This window comes from Calonectris borealis, chromosome 19, assembly GCF_964195595.1.
Source record: "Calonectris borealis chromosome 19, bCalBor7.hap1.2, whole genome shotgun sequence".
In the NCBI taxonomy this organism is placed as follows: domain Eukaryota; kingdom Metazoa; phylum Chordata; class Aves; order Procellariiformes; family Procellariidae; genus Calonectris; species Calonectris borealis.
Genome location: NC_134330.1, coordinates 13,259,064 through 13,273,052, shown reverse-complemented (window position 1 = coordinate 13,273,052; position 13,989 = coordinate 13,259,064). Strand labels below are relative to the sequence as shown.

At 50.5% G+C, this 13,989-nt stretch overlaps 1 protein-coding gene across 1 annotated transcript; it reads left to right on the top strand.

The window, feature by feature from the left end:
* The first annotated feature begins 7,270 nt into the window (after positions 1 to 7,270).
* SPACA6 (sperm acrosome associated 6) lies at positions 7,271 to 12,903 on the top strand. Its single transcript, XM_075169141.1, is given in 9 exon segments — positions 7,271 to 7,544; positions 8,109 to 8,183; positions 8,518 to 8,586; positions 8,814 to 8,837; positions 8,924 to 9,001; positions 9,266 to 9,369; positions 9,865 to 10,018; positions 10,352 to 10,520; positions 12,762 to 12,903. Coding segments are annotated over 9 exon segments (1,089 nt in total).
* Positions 12,904 to 13,989: the final 1,086 nt, after the last annotated feature.

The following is a 13,989-nucleotide window of genomic DNA, read 5'->3' as shown; positions in this document are numbered from 1 at the left end:
GCTGAGGGCTGCCAGGACTTCATCAACCTTCATCAGGACGTGAGGGGAGGAGAAGGAGCTAAGTCCCACCTGGTGGAGAGCCAGCTGTTGGCTGAGGTAACGTGATGCGCTGGCCCAAATCTTGGCGAACTCTGGAAAAACAAGGGAAAGTTGTGTCATGCTCGGAGGCAGCAACCTCAAAACCTTTCAGGCCACTCCTGTCCAAGGACCAATGCATTTCTAACACAAGCATTTCAGATGGTCTCTCCAGAGCCTGGCAAGAACCAAAGGACACCTCAGCCTGCCTCCAAGAGGGCTCCTTTCCTTTCAGGTGCAGCTCTCCAGGGTGTGACCCTGCTCCCATGGGAAACCAGCAGTGGATTGCCACGCCAGCGAGGGCACGGTGCTGTGCTCCACAGAAGTCTTGGAGGCTCAGGATAGGCCCTGGTGTCCCTCCAGCAGGGGCCAATTTCCCTGTGTCGCATCTCCGAACACACCGACTCCGCACAGCCCACAAGCACCTTCAGCTCTTCCACTCAGACATGAGCTCAGGGTGGGCAATGCCCACCACCAGGCAAGGAGCAGCCCTTTGGGGCCAGGGACTTCTGCCTGGGGTGCCCCTGGAAGGCAAGGGCCACATCAGGAAGAGAACCAGGAGCCCTGGCTGCCAAATCAGCCCCTCAGCCCTTAGGGATGGTCAAGCAGGTCCTTCCTGGCAGTCAGCAGTCCTGAGCAGCCACCCCCACAGCCCTCAGGGTTTCCATGCCTGTTTTCAGAGATATCCTTGACCTGACAACACTCATGAAATAGGCTCTGAAGGCCTTACCAGAACTCTTGAGCTTCTCAGTTGTTGGAGACAAGTGAGGCTGCAAGAAGAGGTCTTTTGCCATCTTAGTTCCACCCTTGCTCCGGGTCAACAACGGCAGCAAGTGGCTGGCTTGCTGCAAAAAGCCTCCTCCTCCTCTCTGCTCTCCTCCTCCTCCTCCTCCTCCTCCTCCTCCTCCTCCTCCTCTTCCTCCTCCTCCTCCTCTTTGTCCTCCACCCTTCACCACCCCCAGTGCTGTTTTGCTGCCTCTCTCTGCCTTCTCCTCCTCGCTGCAGAGCAGCTCCTCCGGAGCAGAGTGGTGGCGAGAGCAGCCCCAGCGCCTGGAGTCCCCTCGGCCTCGCCGGGGTGTGTGGGGCGGATGCTGGTCGCGATGGGAAAAGGGGGGCTGTCACCACTGTGATGTGGGGCTGTCCCACTGTGACCCCCAGGCTGTGTCACAGAGCAGCCTGCACATGGGGACACGGGGCTGTAAGTGCTTATGGGCTTCCTCCTACCCTTCCCTGCTTCTTCCTGCCTCTCTTACCCAACGTGTCTGCAGCCGGGAGTGGCAGGCTGCGCTGACTGGCAGAGCTTTGGCAGGCGATGGCTGCTCACACCTGTTTTGGAGCCGTCTCCGACTGGCCCCAGCAGAACCTGACCTGCTCCCACGTTGGTCCCACTGCAGCTCCTGCTGCTCAGCCCTTGCCATCCACACTCAGCACAGAGCACTTTTGCCCCCGAGAAACAAGTGTTTAAGGACCCTTGGGCCATGCATCCATTTCAAACGGTGCCTTTAGGGTCCTCACAGTGGAAATGAAGTGCACTCCTTTGCCCTAAGAGCAGACCACAGGGGTTACTCCTAACAGAGGGGGATGCATATTGCTGAAATGCTCCTCTGCAAACCCAGCTGTGAGGATCTATGTCATCACAGCCCTGAAGTTCATCAGCCTCCTTGACACTTTTTCCAGTGTTGGCCCTACTATTGCACTGCCAGTGTCATCGCTGATGCTATCTCACCTCTGTTTCCCAGTATAGTCCTGTCCAAGTGCGACCAGCGTAGGTCCAACCTGACCTTGAATGTTTCCAGCCATGGGGCATCTACCACCTCTCTGGGCAACCTGTGCCAGTGTTTCACCACCCCAATTGTAAAAAATTTCTTCCTTATATCTAGTCTAAACCTACCCTCTTTTAGTTTAAAACCATTCCCCCCTGTCCTGTTGCAACAGGCCCTGCTAAAAAGTCTGTCCCCATCTTTCTTATAAGCCCCCTTTAGGTACTGATAGGCTGTAATCAGGTGTCCCCAAAGCCTTCTCTTCTCCAGGCTGAATAACCCCAATTCTCTCAGCCTTTCTTCATAGGAGAGGAATTCCATTCCCCTGATCATTTTCGTGGCCCTCCTCTGCACCCGCTCCAACAGGTCCATGTCTTTCTTGTGCTGAGAGCTCCAGAGCTGGATGCAGTACTGCAGGTGGGGTCTCACCAGAGCAGAGTAGAGGGGCAGAATCACCTCCCTCGACCTGCTAGCTGTCATTCTTTTGATGAAGCCCAGGATAAGTTGGCCTTCTGGCCCAGTGCACATTGTTGGCTCATGTCCAGCTTTTCATCCACCAATACCCCCAACTCCTTCTCGGCAGGGCTGCTCTCAATCCCTTCATCCCCCAGCCTGTATTGATACTGGGGGTTGCCCCGACCCAGGTGCAGGACCTTGCACTTGGCCTTGTGGAACCTCATGAGGTTCAGATGGGCTCATTTCTCGAGCTTGTCCAGGTCCCTCTGGATGGCATCCCATCCCTCAGGCGTGTCAACCGCACCTGAGTGATAACTCTTGTTTTTTAGATCCATTCCAAATCTCCTAGTGAGACTGCACCATTACCAAGAATATAGTCAGCAAAGTTTGTAAGGAGAAGGAATATATTAGGCTGGGAGATCTTATGGGTCTAGGACTTTGGCCTCTTTCTTTTCTAGCCCTATCAGTCCATCTAATGAAACCTGGGTTCTTCTTTGTGGTATTATGATTATTATTACTGCAAACAAGTTCAAATTTAGAAACATAAAAGTGCATCTGGCTGTACAACACTTAGTAGTGCAACATGTAACCTTGAGGGTACCTACTCTCTCCCAGGAAAATCACAGTCCTGAGCTGGGAGCCTAGGCTTCCTCTGTGATGCATGAGAAGAATTAGATACCCAAGATGATACCGATGGGTGCAGAGCAGGAATCAGCCACAGGAAACACTGACAAACAAGTGGGTCTGCTCTTGTCTTGGCCTTAAACAATTTATTCTGGGTTTCACAAGTCTGATTCTTCCTCTTCAAGCTCTCTCCAAGTCTCTACTTTACGAAGAAGAGACTATTATATAAAGTGCATGTAAGGAGACAGATACAGTAACTTTCTTTTATCTAGTAGCTCAGTATTTAAAATTCTCACCAAGATAACAAAAAGCTAGGATCATTTTCTTCCTCTGCCTGAGAGGTTGTAAATCTGTATCTCTCACCTCTTGCAAACAGTTTAACAATCAGATCAATTCAGAAGAGAGGACCCTTACTGCCTCTTCTTGAAAAGGCTTCAATTTGCAGGAAATTATAACAAATGTATTTGTCCCAATAGAAAGGGACAGTTTGGTATCACAACACTTCCCTGCATGGAAGAAAAGACCTGGATTTCTGTCCTTCAATGTCCTATGTGATACCTGTTTCATATAAACTATATAAACTCTAATTGAAACAGTGCCTGAAACTGATGTGGTAGGTATGCTTTGAGGTTGCCACTTTACATCTGGCTGTGCAGCTGAGGGAAGGAGTGCAAAGCCAGGTCCCTGGCTAACATTTAGTCTGGGATGGTTATTTGCACAGTACTGTCAAACCTTAGGTAGCTGCAGGCACAGGTATGGTTTAGGTGCCTTTGGAACTAGGTATCCTGGTGCTTCAAAAGGCTATTGAGCGGAGAATGTAAATTTTATTTATATGTAATATTTCACTTAGGTGCCAACATACCTGCTTGCATCATTTCTTGAATCACAGTTGATATTCCAGTTTCTTCAGCATCTTCACCTGTAGTGTGAAATCCTGGCTCTGTTGACTTGCAAAATTCCCTTGGTATTAACAGGGCTGAGAATTTACCTCTGAAGCAGAAAGAATGATGAATAATGAGTAAGAAAGAATGACCATCAATGTGAGGAACACGAATAAAAGCATCTGTGAAGACAGACTGGACGATTCCTTTTCTTCTTTCAGATCAGCTAAATTATGAAATTTATCTCCCTCTGTAAGTTAGCTCTATGTATAGCTCCATGCACTTCATCATTCCTGCTTAAGCCATCCCAAGTATTCTGCTGACTTCTAGTCACATTGTCAAAATCCAAACAAAAAAAGCAAGTATGAAAGAGTGGTCAGGCCTTGGAACAGGCTGCCCAGGGAAGTGGTTGAGTCACCATCCCTGGAGGTATTTAAAAGACGTGTAGATGAGGCCCTTAGGGTCATGGTGTAGTGGGCATGGTGGTGTTGGGTTGACGGTTGGACACGATGATCTTAGAGGTCTTTTCCAACCTTAATGATTCTATGATTCTATGATTCTATAAAAAAAGCAAGTAAGATATTAAAATTAAAACAATATTGAGAAATGCAGCAAACTTGATCTATATCCTATATGCCATCCTTTATTATACAGTATGCAAATGTGAGAAGGCTGAACAAAGGCATACTGTATAATAAAGGATGGCATATAGGATATAGATATTTCCCTTCCCCTAAAATAAAACATGATAGTTTAAAACTAGCAAACTGAACAGAGTTGTTCCATGAACTCTTTGCCAAATGTTCAGGCACTTACACAACTTATTTAGAAACAAGAGAACAAAACAAAAGATTTCTATTATAAGAACAATGAAGAGATCCACAAGTTGCATTAGAGGAGATTAAAAGAACAAGCAAACCTCAAACTCATTCTGTGTGTGGTCCATAATAGTCACTCATGCACAAGTAGTCACTAAATGTCTGAAGGCCCCTGCTGGAGAGGTTACTGATAACTGTCCGCTACAGAGACTCCTCTGAGGCCTTCGGTGCCAGGTAGTGCCGGGGACAGGCTGTTGGACCAGACGGACCCCGTGTTTGATGTGTTATGGCAGCTCCTGCATACTTGGAGCTAAGCACTGACATTGTGATATGAAAGGCTCATGGGGACTTCAGTTGACTGTTTTGACAAAAGTAACAGCTTTTAGACATGTCAGAGTGTGCACTTGAGAACTGGACAAAAAATGCTGGACATCTTTGAGGGCTCATTAAAAGGGCTCAGTACTTTTCGAGTTAAGCTTTTTGTATTCTCCACTGACAATGCAGCTTCAAATGCTGCTGTCTAAACTGAGAAATCATCAATCCAAGCATAGCAAATCTGTGCTCTCTCATTGCTTGGCCGCAATTTGGGGATCCAAGCCAATCATTACCAGTCAGAAAAAAACAGTTTAACCTGTCTATTGCTGCTTTTCTTCCAGTGCACAGGCAAACTTCTTAAAGATCATGTTACGTATTTGCTTGGGTACAGGATACTAGAAAAAAGAAATCTATTACTACAAGGTGACTGAACCCGTAGGTGAATAAGGTAGATGTTTGGATGTAAAATGTCCAATAATGATTGCCAGATTGAAATTTCTGTGTCAGCATCTACAAAATTAATTATGAGCAACGTTTATGTTCCTAAGAAATAAATTGTGTCACTTCAGTGCCTCTGTGTCCATTTAGTATAAATAGAAAGGGAAACTGAGATGATGGTGCTGCATACCACAGCTTTTTTTTTTGACAGGTTCCCAAAGTCAAATCCTATCATTGGATTATTTAACAAAATTGATCACGAATGCTAGAAGGACAAAAAAATATTTTGCCATCAAAGGGAGATGTGCAATGAGCCAGAGTGAGGGACTGGCATATTACTTAAATGAAAACAAAGCATACAGCCACTGTATTGTCCTGTAGGATGGCTCCAGGCAGCACATGTTAAGCAAGTCGCAGTGTGAAACTAACTACTAAGAAATGTTGTTTTGTTTCAGAACCCTTCTACCAAGCCTGTGCTGTCAGCCCAAGCTAAAGGCCAAATCACAATTTTCTACTGTGAACAGAGAAGTTCATAAATAGATGGAAATGCTTTTCATATGTCAGAGTGCAGGTGGTGAGGAGGTGGTTCAAAGTGTAGCTGAAATATTAAAGGACTAGACTCGTATGAACACACTTGGATGCATGATATTTTTGAATACATGCTGGGGTCTCTGCTCTGCTGACCACACTTCAGAATAGAGCTGGCACGGGCTTTAAAATATGGTATATGAAAGAAAGACCCGTAAGAAACAAAAAAGTCCCTCCTGTTCAAGCAGATGATCAATATGGCTTGTGAATTTTCTGAAGCTGAGCAACTAAACAGAAGCTCAGATTTTTAACAGGGGTATACAATTGCGGCTCCGTTTCTATAGCTCTTCTTTGTGGAGTGGTCTTATTTCCATTGCAATTCACATAATATTTGTTTGGATAATATGGAAGAATATATAAGCCATAGCCCTTTCTAACTTGTGTACTTATTGATTGATTAGGTGATTTGATAGCACTCTGACACATTTATAATGTGGATTTTGGTTCTGAAAAGCCATCTGCATTCCTTTAAGTATATCATAAGTTACTTTGCCTCAACTTACCAACAAAAATGAGAGGCATCAATGGTAAGAAGCTGAGCTAGACTGAGCTATGGCTTGACTGATATGGCATGATATATAATTTCTGACTTACCAGAACCAGTAAAACAAATATTCTTTCATTAAACATACCACAGAAACCCAAAGTAATTAGATGCAAATAAAAATTGAACAATCCCCTGCCAGTCTAATTTTCATTAAAAATCATATATATATATAACTGAGGACATTTTATAATCCCAAGTAGATTATAAACACTGGCTCCTGGTGGGTCTCTCCACTGCCCTGGTGTTTCCCTGCCGCAGGAAACCCCTCTGTGCACTGAGATCTGCTGCTCCACTGCAGATTGGGCTGGCTCTGGGGCGGCTTGCGTTGGTGGGCGAGTATGGAGGTATTCATGGGATGGGATATGAAGGAATGAAAAGGAGAAGCCTTGCGTAGGTTTCAAGGCAGGGGATTTGGGAATTGCAAGAGACTGGACTGGGGGTGCTGGGGACAGAATTATAGGGGGTGAAGGCGAGGAATTCGACATCTAAATAGAGGGGATTTGGGGACACCAAGTAATGTGACTGGCAGGGACTGAAGGTAGAGGATTTGAGGAGACCAAAATGAGGGACTGGGAGCCCCTTTTCCAGCCCATACACCCTAGGGGACCCATGTATCTGGGTATCCCCACTCCTCTCAAGAGGGGACACAGGCATCTGGGACCTGCCTAGGAACCCGGCTGTTCCCTGGGGACCGAGGCGCCCGGGCTCCACCTAGCAACCCTGCTGTTCCCTAGAGACCCAGGCATCTGGCTGCTATGCTTTGGGGCCATGGGGTGGTGGTGGGTGCCCTTGACGCTGGTGCTGGCCCCCTGCCTCCCTCGAAACCCAGGCATCCAGGCAGGGGGACCTGGCTTGTGGCACTGGGTAGCCCTGGCGTCCTGGCTCCCTGGGGTGCACCCCTGCCTGCTCTGCTTTGGACCCCCCCTTCAGCGGGCACGGCTCTGCCGTGACGTTACTGGGGCCCCCCTTAACGACCCCCGACATCAACAGTGCCTTGAGGCCCTTGTCCAGGCTGCTGTGCCACTCGCCTCTGTCACTGTGGGTGCGTCATGGGACCCCAGGGACACCCAACCCAAGAAGGACCCTGCCCAAGGACCCCCATCCTGACTGGCACCTCCATCCTACCAGGGACCTCCATCCCAAGGGGGACCCCCACCCTGAATAGGACCCCAGAGCCCTCTGGGGTTCCCCACTTCAACCAAGGCCCTCACACTGACACTTGCCAGGATCCTGAGCAGTTGGGGACCCTTTCCTAAACAGGGACCCCAGGGACCCAACCCAGGCAAGCACCCAAGGGACTCCCAACCATGCTGAGGTCTCCCCAGTCCTGACCTGTACCCCAGGGACCTCTGGGAACCCCAGCCCTGCTTGGGACCCTGAGAATCACCCAACCCCAATCAGGGACACACTGGGGACTCCCTGGGACCCCCTGGTCCTACCTAGGACCTCAGGAATCCCCAGGGATACCTGACCCTTCCCAGTATCCCTAAACCCTGATCAGGACCGCAGGAACCCCCGGAAACCCCCAGCCCTTACTGGACTGTCCCATCCCTGAACCTCCAACCCCAACCCTGTACTGGTCCCAGTGCCCCTGTACTGGTCCCAGGGTCGGGGCAGCGCGAGGCACTTCGGGAGATCATCATGGATGCTCTGCATTTTCTGGAGAAGCAGAGGGACATGAGTGAGCAGGGGATATGGGACATGGGAGGGGGTAGGGCCAGGACATGGGGTATGGGGGATGGGATGTGGAGGCCTTGAATAGGGGGTGTCATGAAATACATGATATATGCAGGTGTGGGGACTGTAAGGGGATATTTGGGGAATCCTGAGGGAATACAGGCTTCAAATTATACAGCTTCTGGGAGGTTTTGAGGGGGTATTTGGGGATATATTGGACTCCACGATGGATATATGGGGTCGAGGTGAGTTGTATAGGGGATGTGTGGGGTCCGGGGAGGGTTTATAGGGATCGGAGGAGAGCACGTTGTCTCACCTGGACATCTGGGACACCCCAGAGCCCTTTGAGGTGTCTCTGCAGGAAGCCATCAACACAATCTGGGTGAAGCTGAGCCAGATGGAGGAAGGTATGAGGCCAGTGGAGACACCCACCCAGGACTCCCACCCTGGTGAATCCCTGGGACCTCCACTCAAGGAACTATCACAGAGACCCCCCACCCTGGACATCTGCACCCCAGGGACCCCCACCCTGGGCACCCCCATCTGGGCTGGACAAGGGCTGAGCCCTGACAGCTCATCACAGGGATGTGGATCCCCAATGATCCCCAGTCTAATGCTGCTTCCTCCCCATCAGCTCCAGCCTGCATCCCCCCCTGTGGTGAGTGCCCATCCCTCTGTCTTGCCACCCTCTGTCCCCTAGTACATCTCCCATCCCCCTGGGACCACCAAGTCTCTCCCTCCCAGGGTACCAGCCAGCTGCCCGCGTCTTCCAGTGTGCTACCTGCCGCCTCATGGACTGCCAGTTTCCCCTGGACTGCCCAGGTATGCGGCCATGGTAGACCCAGGCATCCAGGCTGGGCTAAGCCCTGCCCCGGCGTTGGGTGCCTCCAGGGCTCTGGGGGCAACCCTCATTTCTCACATGTGGGCACGCCTGCTGGGCCTACCATGAGCGCACAAGAGCGTGCCAAGGTGCATGCCTACCCATCCCCACTGCGAGCACATAAGGACGTGCAGGCGCACAGGAGCGCAATCATTTCTGTAAGTGCATGAGCAGATGTGAACTCACATGCATGTCAATGCTCCCAGTGCAGGACATGTGGGCCCATGCGGATGAAGCCATCACACTGCACTGCGATGTGCCCTTTGTCACCCCCCCTGACCTGCCCGTTACCTGGATGTTTGCCAAGGATGTGAGTTGCACATGCATGTGCAAGGGTGTACATAGACATTCATGAGAGAACTGGGCATGGGTAGCAAGGCCTGCATGCACACAGTTGTGCGCTTGGCATGAGGACTATCAATAGATACAGGTATTACTTATACAGTAGATATGTGCGCTGTAAGTAGCATGGGTGTAAGCATGCATAGGATGCAAGCAAGTGCTCACCCATGTGAAGGGTGCACGCAAGCAGGTCACTCGTGTGTTTGCAGATTCATGTGCACATGTGTGTGAAGGAAGAGACTTTTGCGTATGCTCTGCTTGTGCATCCCTGTGTGCACACGCACAGGGCACAAGGAGCACATGTGGGACATGAGGTGCATGCACATGCATGAGCAAAGGGTACAAGAAGCATGAAGGGGACATGATGAGCATGTGCAGGACACGAGTGCCTTTGCATGCACATGTATACTGTTTCATGTACCTGGTGGACCAGGCTGCACTGATGTGTTCCCCCATGCCCCAGCTGCGCACGCAGGATTTGGCGCTGTTTGAGGAGCTGCAGGGGAGTGTGGAGGGACCTCTCAGTCTGACCCTCCAGGACCTCACTCCAGGAACCATCGCCTGTCGCCTGGGGGTCCTTTCTGAGCCCTTGGTCCGCAAGTACTTCTACCTCAATGGTGCGCCTAGACACCTGAGTGCCCTGGGGGCAGTGAGCAGTGTGGGGTGGAGTGGGACCCCAGACACCTGGGTCCATGGGAGGGGGGGGTGCATGGGCGTGTGAGCATGGGTGGGTGCCAGGACATGTGGGTCCATGGTGGACAGGTGGAGTGGGGCAAGTGTTCCCTGATGCCTGGCTCCTCTGGGGGCAGTGGGGCACGTGGGGTGGAGCAGGGACTCCCAGATGCCTGGGTCCCTGGGGGCAGTGAGGTTTGTGGCTGGAGCAGGTGCTGCAGGGACACCTGGTCCCTGGGGGCAGTGACCCATGACCCAAGATGCCTGGGTCCCCACAGTATCAGGGAGAAGCGTGGAGGCAGAGCAGGGACTCCAGGCTCAGTTCAGAGCTGTGCTGCACTGGCACCATGGCAGGACCCCCCTGCACCACATGGCATCGCTAGGGCTGGGGCTGGCACTTGGCTCCATGGCGCTCATGCTGCTGCTGGTGTGAGTCCTCCTGACCTGGTAAACCTCACCCTCAAAACCCCCATGCCTCTGGGGCTCCCCACAGACCAGCAGGGGGCTCCCAACACCCCTTGGACCCTCAGTCCCTCAGGATTCCCTACAAATACGAGGGGACCTGGGTGTCCAAGGGGGGCCATAGACTGCCGGGACTTCTACTCACAGGGCCCCCTATTTCCCCCTGGGACTCCTATTGTCCTCTGGCCCATACTGGGACCCCTCCCTTGCTCCCAGGACCACTCCAGGCTGCCTTGCTTCCCCCAGATTCCCTAATTCCCTGAGACCCTGCCACTTTCCCCCATTTTCCCCAGAACCCGCACTCTCCCTTTGGGGGCCCCAGTTACAGTCAGTTGACCCAGTTGCCCCCAGTTGCCCCCAGGGTCCCATTCTTTCACCCTTAGACCCATCAGTTGCTCCCAGGACCCCCAGTTGTCCCTTGGGTCCCCCAGATGCCCCATGATCCCCCCCACCCCAGATGGGGATAGAGGGTCTCCTCCCCCCTCCTCCTCTTTCTCCATTCCTCTTTCTGCCTCCCAGGGCCACCTGGAAATGTCGGAGCCTCCCAGCCCTCAGTGACCCCTGGACACCCCACAGTCCTGGACAACCGTGTCCCCCAGGGGATTCCAGATGCCTGGATTCACCCTAGGGAGCTTGACACGTGGATCCATCCCTGAGGACCAAAATTTCTGCAATTGCTTTTCTTGCCTTGGGGGTGGCATGTGCAAATGGGAAGAGTCTAAAAACAGAATCACAGAGTTCTAAAAATCTGGATTATGCTGGAGATAGAGATCTGGGGGTCTTGGGCTTGCATACTGAAAAACTGGGTACCGGGCAGCGCATAACCGGTTCAAAATATAGTTCTGACACTCCTGACCCTGCATTTCAACAGCTAGCACTAAGGGAAGGTCAGACTACTACCTGTAGGAAAGCTTTCTCTTGATACTGCTGTATCAAAGATACTCAGGTATAATAATACCTTTATATGTCATGGCCACTACAAATGCCAAGTTACATTCTCCTCTGATTGTTTGCCTAAAAGCATTTTATCACATATTTACTTTTATACCACTGTATAACCCAGTTGGTTATACAAGTTCAATTCGGTAATTTAGATAAATTGCTGCTACAAATTTTTTAGACATTATATCTATTACAAAACAAACAAACAGTAGAGGAAGAATGCTATATGATTCCTTGAAGAAGTGATTTAAAAAAAAAACCCAAACCCTTAAGACTGTGATCACGGTATCTCCAGTGCTCTATGTTGCCTTTAAATGTACCTAGACTTATGTTAGAAAAAACAACTACCAGAAAAATATGACAAAACAGGCTGCAAACGCAGTACACGCAGAGTATGCCCATATCCCTTGGTGCATTTGGCCCCAGGCAATTGGTAAAATGCTTCCATCACCTGGGTTGACATTCCAGCTGTATTTAAATCTGCGGTGCTGTCAGTGCTGGTTATGGTTGAGGAGCCTGAGCTGCAATCTCTGGGCTGAAGCCCCAGCCTGTGCTCACCCATCACGCAGAGGCCGGTCCTGACCTGAGCAAGGACCTTCTCCTCTTGCAGTCATCTAGCAACACAACAGAGCCACCGTTGTGCTCATCCTGGAGGCTGCAGCTCACATTTCTCATCCAAGTAGTAATAACATTTCCCATTAGGAACACCCTGTGTTTTTGTGATCCCTGCCTATTTCTGCTGCTGCTAGCAAGTGGACTAGGGGGGTTGGGGGTGGAAATCATACTCCTTTCAGTCACAGGTTTCCATCAGGTGGATGGCTGTGTGAAGCAAAGGGAAGGGGATGGAACTTTTCCCATCCTGAATGCTGATGACAGGAGCATACGCAATTGGCAAAGGAGGGTGACAGAAAGATGCAGCCATTGAGCACGGGCTCTCCCTTTCTCTCAGACCTCTTGGGCTCTTTTCTTGTCTCTGCCGCAGGCCACAGTGAGCGCTGGAGGGGCTCAGCATGGCATGGAGCAGCCGAGGGCAGAAAGGGAGCTGGTTTGCTGCAGTGGAGGGCTTGCTACATGGTCATTTGCTACATGGAGTGCAGTGACCCTGTCCTCCAGGACCCTGACTCCTCCCGCCATTCGGCGGGGGGCTCAGTGGTACAGCAGCAGCTCAGACAGCCTTGCTGGAGCTCTAGCACAGAAGCCATCGGCTGCCAAGCACAAAATCCAGTTCCTGAGACTGTCCAAAGGGATTGACCCAGGGGAATGAGCCCTTATGGCCCACTGTAGGTTGGGGCTGACTGAGGGTCTCAGTGATGAGACGGCCAGAGTGGCCCCTCCCCAGAGACTGAGGCAGCTCTCAGGCCTGACTATCACTTTGGAGAGGAGGCTGGCAGTGCATCAGAGAGTGTACCAGTATCCTCAGAGGTGAAGTGTCATGCTCTGCACCACCTACTTTGCCACCCCAAGCAGAGGAACCCATGGAAGTGGGGGACACTCCTCACCCCAAAAGCAAAAATGTAGATGGAGACAGGCGACATGTTTGTATTATATATGCTTACATTATGTTTTTCTTACATATTTCCTGCGAACAAGCAAGAAATCAAGCAAAAGTAGCAGAAGGCTTGTGTGGATGAGCAGGGAGATCCTGACTAAACTCAGACATATAAAGGAAGTGTTCAAGAGATGGAAGCAGGGTATGATGGCTGATGGAATAAAGAGATGGTGTCCAATCATTCAGGGATGGCATTGGGAAAGCCAAGGCTGGTCTGGAGTTGAATCTGGCAAGGGATGTGAAGGGAGCAGGAAAGATTTCTACAAGTACATAAACAAAAGGAATACTAGGGAAAATGTGGGTCTGCTGCTGAATCCCCATTCAGGGGCCCTGGTGACACAGGACATGGAAAAGGCTAAGGTACTCAATGACCTCTTCACTTCTATCTTTACTGGGAAGGTCAACTTTCAGGAATCTCAGGCTCAAGAGATCAGGGGGAAAGTCTGAAGCAAGTAAGACATACTCTTGGTGGAAAAGGATCAGGTTAGGGAATACTTAAGCAAACTGGACATACAGAAGTCCATGGGGCCTGATGGGATGCACCTGCAAGTGCTGAGGGAACTGGCCAATATCATCGCAAGGCCACTCTCAATAATCTTTGATCGATCCTGGCAACTGGGAGAAGTGCCTGAAGACTGGAGGAAAGTGAATGTCACTCTTGTCTTCAAGAGCAAGAAGGAGGACCCAGGGAACCACAGGCTAGTCAGCCTCACCTCAATCCCTGGGAAGGTGATGAAGCAGCTAGTCCTGGAAACCATTTCCAGGCACATGAAAGACAAGAAGATGATCTGGAGTAGTCATTATGGATTTACAAAGGGAAAATCATATTTAAGTAACCTGATAGCCTTCTACAATGAGGGACTAGCATGATGGGTGCAGTGGAGAGCAGTGGATACTGTTTACCTCGATTTTAGTAAGCTTTTGACACTGTCTCCCAAAACATCCTAACAGACAAACTGGCAA